The sequence below is a fragment of the Lathyrus oleraceus genome, chromosome 4 (genome assembly GCF_024323335.1).
Source record: "Lathyrus oleraceus cultivar Zhongwan6 chromosome 4, CAAS_Psat_ZW6_1.0, whole genome shotgun sequence".
In the NCBI taxonomy this organism is placed as follows: domain Eukaryota; kingdom Viridiplantae; phylum Streptophyta; class Magnoliopsida; order Fabales; family Fabaceae; genus Lathyrus; species Lathyrus oleraceus.
In genome coordinates this window covers 422,691,015-422,699,552 of record NC_066582.1, presented here as the reverse complement: position 1 = coordinate 422,699,552, position 8,538 = coordinate 422,691,015, and the positions used below count along the sequence as shown (strand labels likewise).

General features: G+C 36.5%; 1 protein-coding gene across 1 annotated transcript; it reads left to right on the top strand.

Annotated features, from left to right (window-relative positions):
• Positions 1-772: 772 nt before the first annotated feature.
• LOC127137794 (uncharacterized) lies at positions 773-1,393 on the top strand. Its single transcript, XM_051064215.1, has one exon. It carries the CDS (start codon positions 773-775, stop codon positions 1,391-1,393), a length of 621 nt encoding a protein of 206 aa, XP_050920172.1.
• The last annotated feature ends 7,145 nt before the right edge of the window (positions 1,394-8,538 follow it).

Below are 8,538 nucleotides of genomic sequence, written 5' to 3'. Positions count from 1 at the left end.
CTAATACCTTCCCCTTGCGTAATCAACTCCCGAACCCTGATTTGGTTGCGATGATAATAATCATAATCGTTCTTTTAGGGTTTTTATCGATATTTTCTCTTTCCCTTCTGGGAATAAATAAAGTTTAGTGGCGACTCTGTTAAGTCTACCCCGCGAGCGTGTGATCGTGCTTCGCCAGTGTCGTGTTCTATTTTTCTGAGGTACGATAAGAGATTCACTAATTTCCTATGTTGGTGAACAAGTGTAGGATATATGATGAAGATAGCAGGGCTTGTTCTGCTCACTATAAGAGTATTAGTGAGAAGAAAGGAAAAATTAGTATCATGGGAAACTGTATAGTGCTCCAGCTGGCAAAAGGAAACAGAGAGCTTCGTATGAGAGAAAGCCAAGTGGGGGAGAGACTCCTGCTTCTATCAAATGTTTCGGTGTGGCGATTTGGGCCACCATGTTAATGAGTGTAGGAATAATGTTCTGAGGTGCTTCAAATATGGGAAGACAGGTCACCATGTTGCAAATTGCAAGAGTGTTGGGCCGACTTGTTATAATTATGGAGAGCAGGGTCACATCGATACTAATTGTCAAAAGCCCAAGAAGGTTCAGTCTGGAAGGAATGTTTTTCCTTTGATTGGGTCAGAGATTACTAGCTTAGACAGGTTGATTCAAGTTACATGTTTTATTAATAATATTCCTCTGATTTAAATTATTGACACGGGCATAACACTCTTTTGTTTTGCTTGAGTGTGCTGAGAGGTTGGGTTTGAAATTGCCTTCTATGGTTGGAAGTATGATTGTTAATACCCCAACTCTAGGTCCGGTAACCACTTCATGGGCGTGTTTGAATTGTCCACTTACTATTTTCGGTAAGAGTTTTGGGATGGATTTAGTATGTCTAGCTTTTAGAAATATCGATTTTATCCTTGGAATGAACTGGCTGGAGTTCAACCGTGGTATTCTCAACTGCCACGACAAGACGGTGTCATTTCCAGATTTTGATGCAAGTGATAAGCTGTTTGTGTCTGCTAAGCAAGTGGATGATTCCGTGAAGGATGAGGCCGAAGTGTTTATGTTACTAGCTTCGATGAAGGTTGGGAAAAAAGTTGTGATTGGGGAACTACCAATGTTGTGTAATTTTTCAGAAGTGTTTCTAGATGATATCAGTGATTTTTCACCAGAGCGAGAAGTTGAGTTCGCCATAGACTTAGTACCTAGTACTAGTTCTGTGTCGATGGATCCTTATAGGATATTTGCTTCAGAGTTGAGTGAGTTGAAGAAGAAAATAGAAGAGTTTCTTGAGAAAAAGTTTGTTCAAATGAGTGTTTTTCCGTGGGGTGCATCGATGTTGCTAGTCAAGAAGAAAGATGGTAGCATGAGGTTATATGTTAATTATAGATAACTAAACAAGCTTACGATCAAGAACAAGTATCCACTTCTGAGGATTGATGACTTGATGGATCAGTTGGTTGGAGCATGTGTATTTAGCAACATTGATATACATTCGGGTTATCATCAGATTCGCATGAAACCAGAAGATATTTCAAAGACTGCTTTTAGAACGAGGTATAGTCATTACAAGTATTCAGCGATGTCGTTTGATGTGTCTAATGTTCCTGGAGTGTCCATGGAGTACATGAATAAAATATTCCATCCTTATTTAGACATGTTTATGGTTATGTTCATCGACAATATCTTAATTTATTGGAAGACTAATGAAAAGCATGTAGAGCATATGAGGGTTGTGTTGCAGACCCTGAAAAAGAAGGAATTATATGCAAAGTTGTCAAAGTGTGAGTTCTGGTTGCGAGATGTGAGTTTACATGGTCACGTAATATTGAGTGGTGGTATTGTTGTTGATCCATCGAAGAAAAATACGGTGTTGCAATGGGAGACTCTGAAGTCAATTATAGAGATTAGAAGTTTTCTTGGTTTGGATGGTTACTACAAGAAGTTTATTGAAGGCTTTTCGAAGTTAGCATTGTTTTTGACTCAGTTGACTTGAAAGGGTCAAACCTGTGTTTAGGATGTGCATTGCGAAGAGAGTTTTCAAGAACTTAAGAAGAAATTGACATCTGCTCCAATTTTGATATTCCCGAATCCAACTGAGTCCTTTGTGGTGTATTGTGAGGCTTCGAGATGGGTATAGGTGGTGTGTTGATGTAGAATAGTCAGGTTGGGCTTACACTTCTATACAATTGAGAGTTCATGCAATGAATTATCCTACGTGTAATCTAGAGTTAGTAGTATTGGTATTCATGCTGAAGATTTGGAGACATTATCTATTTGGCACAAGATTTGAGGTTTTCAATGATCACAAGATTTGAAGTATCCATTCGATCAGAAAGAGTTGAATATGGGGTAGAGGAGATGGTTAGAATTTATGAAGGACTACAATTTTGGCTTTAGTTACTATCCTGGTAAAGCCAATGTGATAGTTGGTGCTTTGAATATGAAGTCGTTGTATATGTCGATGTTGATGGTTCGAGTTAGAGCTGATCGAGCGATTCAGAGACATGAGTCTAGTGTGTGAAAAGACTCATAATAGTGTGAAGTTAGGTATGTTGAAGCTGATTAGTGGTATCATTGAAGAGATCATAGAAGGTTAGAAGATTGATTTGGGATTGGTTGACCGACTTATGTTAATCAATCAAGGTAATGGAGGTGATTTTAGAATCGACGAGAATGTTGTGATCAGGTTCATAGACAAGGTTTGTGTACCAGATGTACCAGAACTTAAGAAAAATATTCTTGAGGAAGGTCATATAAGTGGTTTGAGCATTCACCCTAGTATCACTAAGATGTATCAAGACTTGAAGAAAATGTTTTGGTGGCCAAGAATGAAGAAGGAAGTAGTAGAGTTTTTTTATACTTGTTTGACTTGTCATAAGTTAAAGATTGAACATTAGAAGTTGTTGGGTCAGATGCAGCCATTGAGTATTCCTGAGTGGAAGTGGGACAATATTTTCATGGATTTCGTGACAAGTTTTCCAAAAACGACGAATGGGTGTGATTCCATTCGGGTTGTTATTTATAGACTTACTAAATTGGCTCATTTCATACCAATTAAGATCAGTTATCCTTTGCAGAAGATGGTTGAGTTGTATATTGAGAAGGTTGTCAGCTTGCATGGTATTCCGTCGAGTATTATATCGGATAGAGATCCAAGATTTACGTCGAGGTTTTTGCAGCATTTGGAAGAAGTGATGGGTTCTAAGCTCAATTTGAGTTCTGGTTGTCACCTACAGACGGACGCTCAAATGGAAATGACTATTCAATCTTTGAAGGATCTACTGAGAGCATGTGTGATAGAATAAGGATGTGCTTAGGATAGATACTTGCCATTGGTCGAGTTCACTTACAATAACAATTTCTATTCAAGTATTAGAATGACCCCATTTGAGATGTTTATTGTATGAGGTGTAGAACACCTTTATGTTGATATTAATCTGGTGAGAGTGTGGTGATTGGATCTGGGATTGTGCAGCAAATTTCTGAGAAGATCAAGATGATCCAAGAGAAGATAAAAGCTTCACAGAGTCACCAAAAGAGTTACCATGATAAGAGGAGGAAAACACTTGAGTTCCAAGAGGGAGATCACGTGTTTTTGCGAGTTACTCTAGTCACTAGGATTGGTAGAGCTTTGAAGTCTAGAAAGCTCACACCATGTTTTGTTGGTCCGTATCAGATCTAGCAAAGGATATGATAGGTGGCCTATCATATTTCCTTGCAAATTCCGCTTACTCATCTTTATGACGTGTTTCATGTGTCTCAGTTAAGGAGATAAATTCTGAATCCGTCTCATATAATCCAAGTGGACGATGTGCATGGGAGAGAGAACTTGATTGTTGAGGCATTGCCCATGCAGATAGAGGATCGAGAAGTTAAGAAGTTGTATGGTAAAACGATTGCCTTGGTGAAGGTTGTAAGTTGTAAATGCGCCTAAGAGAGGGGGGGGGGGTGAATTAGGTGGTTAAAAATTCTTCGATCTTGTTTCCGGTTTATGGTTATTTTTCGTTTAAGTGGGGAAAAATAAATTGCGGAAAGTAAAAAGACACCGGAAATTATAGTGGTTCCCTTCACAATCCGAAGGTACATCCACTCCCCTTTCCACACGAAAGAGATTTCACTATAGTTAGAATTATGGTACAGCCTATTCACACAAACGGTGATGCCTACTATCTAACCTATAGGTAAACAAGTGTATGAAGAACAATCCTCTTCAACACCAACCCCTTGTGTCCAACAATCCTGGATCACAAGTCAAACAGAAATAATTCTTTTGAATATTTTAACAAAGTGTAGTATTATCAATCTTCTCTTGATTGATCTTCTCCTTAGATAAATAATTCACTCAAAAGATAATATGCAAGTGTTCAACAATAGAATGAGATGAAACTTTGATTATGAACACTTTTTAAAAATATTGAAAGAAAATATGAAAGAGTGATTATTTGAAGTTTGTATGAAAATTCTTGGAGGTGAAAATTCATTTGAAAATTTAATAATTTATATTGCCAAAATACCTTTTCAAAGAGGTATCATTTCTCTCATGAACTTTGATGAAAGGATATAATTTTTCAAAAACATTTCTGCTGCAACGAACAGTGTTAACGGGTTAACCAAATAGGTTAACGGGTTAACGCAGTGTTAACAGGTTAACCAAATAGGTTAACGGGTTAACGCATATTAACGTTAGCACAGGATTTCAAAAAACTAGACTGTTAACCGGTTAACCCATATGGTTAACCGGTTAACACTGTTGAAATGCAGAAAAAATACTTTAAGAAAATTGTGTTTTGCATTTCAATGTGTTAACAAATGGTTATGTTAAAAGATGCAAATGCATATCATGATTGTTGAACACTTGTATACTAATCTAAGAGTGAGTTAGATATACCTAAGAAGTGAATCAACAATCTTGCAAACGGTTGACTTGAAAAATGAAGCTTGATCAAATGGTTCCTCATGCGTATGTGGCTTGATCACTTTGATGCTTGAAATATCTTTGAAGCTCTTCTCTTTGATTAATCCAAGATACATCTTCAAGACTTTAAATAATATGAAATCTTGTTCTCACTTCAATGTCTTGATCCATTTCCTTTTTGAGCATGCATAACATCTTGAATGAATAATGTTGTCTTCATCAAAACCATTTTGAAGCTCTTCTCTTTGATTAATCCAAGATACATCTTCAAGACTTTAAATAATATGAAATCTTGTTCTCGCTTCAATGTCTTGATCCATTTCCTTTTTGAGCATGCATAACATCTTGAATGAATAATGTTGTCTTCATCAAAACCATTTAGAGGCTTGCCTTCACATTCTCCCCCTTTTTGATGATGACAACCCAATATTGAAAGTTTGCTCTACTTTTGTTTCTCTAACACAAAAGGCTCCCCCTTGATCAACGCTCCCCCTAAATTCATGATTTTTTAGAGAGTCTTTTCTAGCTGTATTTTGTTAGAGAAAAACAAACACACAAACACATATTTCTTCTCCCCCTTTGTCATTAGCAAAAAGGAAGAAACTTAAAAAAAGAAAAGCAGACAAGCATACACACATTATGTGATCATTAGATAAGCATTCAAGCACATGCACTAACCATAAACACATATACCAAAAATATTAAAAATTCTGGATTTTTAAAACTAATGCAGAAGTGCTGTTTTGGAGGCGTTAACCTGTTAACCGATTCCGTTAACCTGTTAACGGGCTAAAATTTTCAAAAAAATAATTAAAAAACAGCAGCTCTGTTTGAAACAATGGGAAAAGATTTTTACAAAAAATTTTCACAGAGTATTAGCACTTATCAATACACAACTTTCGATCAAAAAATATTTTAAAACGGATAACTTTTGGATATGCGAAAGTAAGAAAAACTAAAAACGGCGAAATAGAAGTGCTAGCATTGCATAACATAAAAATTGAAAATCAACATATTTTAAGATACTATACCACATAACAAGCAATTTGAAGAAAGGTTAGATGTCACCTTCATTGAAAATACCAAGTTCTCGCCGAATCTTGAAGAATTGCTCTTTAGCCAATGGTTTAGTGAATATTAGTGCTTCAACTTTGCCAATGCCAAGAATTCTTCCTTTAAGGTATTCCCCATATGTGAAATAACCCTTGGACTTTGGAACTAGATTTGAAAGTTAGTTTATTTCCTCCCATCAAAAACTTAGAACAACCACTTTATCAATAAAGCAGAGATTTTGAAGTGGTCTCCAAGTAAACCTACAAAACAATTAAGTTTTATTTGGTACCCAAATTGCTTTGGGTCCTTGGTAGTTAGTACCCTTTTTAACCCACACATAATGCCCTTTTGGAATGCTAAAGTTTCTCACATAACAAGCATTAGGTGTGTGGCCTTTGATTCCACAGTAAAAACAGGTAGGTTGAAAATCACTTCTATATCTAGAAACATAATTCTTCTTCTTAACAATCATTTTCTTTTTATGACTTTGATGCACACTTTTAGAATTGTTTCCTTTTTCTTTATCAACTTGTTCACTTGCTTTAACAAAAATGGTCTTATTTGTGCTTGGTTTCGAAAACTTAGAATATTCTAATCCACTTTTATCAATAGAATATCTTTGATGCTTAAGAATTTCCTCCAAGCCAATTTGACCTTTTTCATATCTTTCTAAAACTCTTTTAAGTTGAACAATTTGAAAAGATAAAGATTCACAATTCTTACATACAAGACTTTGTTTTTCATCCATCAATTTTTGTTTTCCACTTTCAATATATTTTTCCAAAGCAATATTTTTTTCTTCTAAGGATGAAATTTGTTTCCTTTGGGATGAAATACTTTTATACAAGGTCTTGCATTCTTTTAAGAGTTCATCTATAACATCTTGTGTGTCATTGTCATAAACTGAAAAATTGCTACTAACCTCATCGATTTCTTTATCGGAGTGATGTGAAGCCATAAGAGCCATGTTCGTACAATCATCGCTTTCCGATTCCGAGGATGAACTGATCTCATTATCGTCCCAAGCGACGTAAGCCTTTTTGTTTTTGAATTCCTTGTTTCCTTTGAGTCCTCCTTTCTTTGCAAGTTTTGGGCAATCCGGCTTTATGTGACCTTGCTGTCCACATTCATAACACGTGACGTCTTGCATTGATGTGGATGCTTCCTTTTTCCTGAAATGTTTATTCTTTTTAGGATAAGAGGAATTTTTATTTTTATTAAAAAACTTACCAAGCTTCTTCACAAGAAGCCTAAAGTTCTCATCTTCGGACGTCTCATCGTCTTTGTCATTTCTTGAATCAACTTTCAAGGCAATGCTCTTGAATTTCTTTTCTAGACCTTCGTGCTTCTCGAGCCTTCCAAGTTCCAATTCGTGTTCTTGAAGTTTGCCAAATAGAGACGCGGATGTCATCGTTGAGAGACTTTTCTTTTCCGAAATAGCGGTCACTTTCGGTTGCCATTCTCTTGTCAAAGATCTTAGGACTTTTAGGTTGAGATCATCATTGGTGAAAGTTTTACCGAGAGCAATCAAGTGATTTGTTAGATGGACAAATCTCTTTTGTAAGGCAACTATAGATTCACCGGGCTGCATGCGGAACATCTCATATTCTTGACTTAGGGTGTTTAGCCTCGATCTCTTCACTTCGGTGGTTCCTTCATGTGTTTCAACCAAGGTGTCCCAAATCTCCTTTGCCGATTTACATTGAGATGTACAGAAGAACTCGTCCATACTGAGAGCGCTTTGGAGTATGTTGATTGCCTTTTTCTCATTCAGAATCTTTTTCCTATCATCTTCGTCATAAGTGTTTTTCAACTTTGCGGTACCAACTCCATTCACCACATTCACCGGTTTGTGTGGACCTTCTTCAACTGCTTCCCATATACCTTCCCCTTGGGCTTCAAGATGTGCCTTCATTCTGATTTTCCAGAAATCGAAATATTCTCCGGAGAAGAGTGGGGGCTTGTTGCTACTTCCACCGTCTTTGAAAACCGGATTTATGCTTGCGGAAGCCATGCTGGATCTCTAGGAACAAGTTACCTATAACTTGCTCTGATACCAATTGTAAGTTGTAAATGCGCCTAAGAGGGGGGGGGTGAATTAGGTGGTTAAAAATTCTTCGATCTTGTTTCCGGTTTATGGTTATTTTTCATTTAAGTGGGGAAAAATAAATTGCGGAAAGTAAAAAGACACCGGAAATTATAGTGGTTCCCTTCACAATCCGAAGGTACATCCACTCCCCTTTCCACACGAAAGAGATTTCACTATAGTTAGAATTATGGTACAGCCTATTCACACAAACGGTGATGCCTACTATCTAACCTATAGGTAAACAAGTGTATGAAGAACAATCCTCTTCAACACCAACCCCTTGTGTCCAACAATCCTGGATCACAAGTCAAACAGAAATAATTCTTTTGAATATTTTAACAAAGTGTAGTATTATCAATCTTCTCTTGATTGATCTTCTCCTTAGATAAATAATTCACTCAAAAGATAATATGCAAGTGTTCAACAATAGAATGAGATGAAACTTTGATTATGAACACTTTTTAAAAATATTGAAAGA

Excerpts from the sequence above, each read along its gene's own strand:
- LOC127137794 (XM_051064215.1), top strand. The coding sequence starts at position 773 with ATGGTTGGAAGTATGATTGTTAATACCCCAACTCTAGGTCCGGTAACC.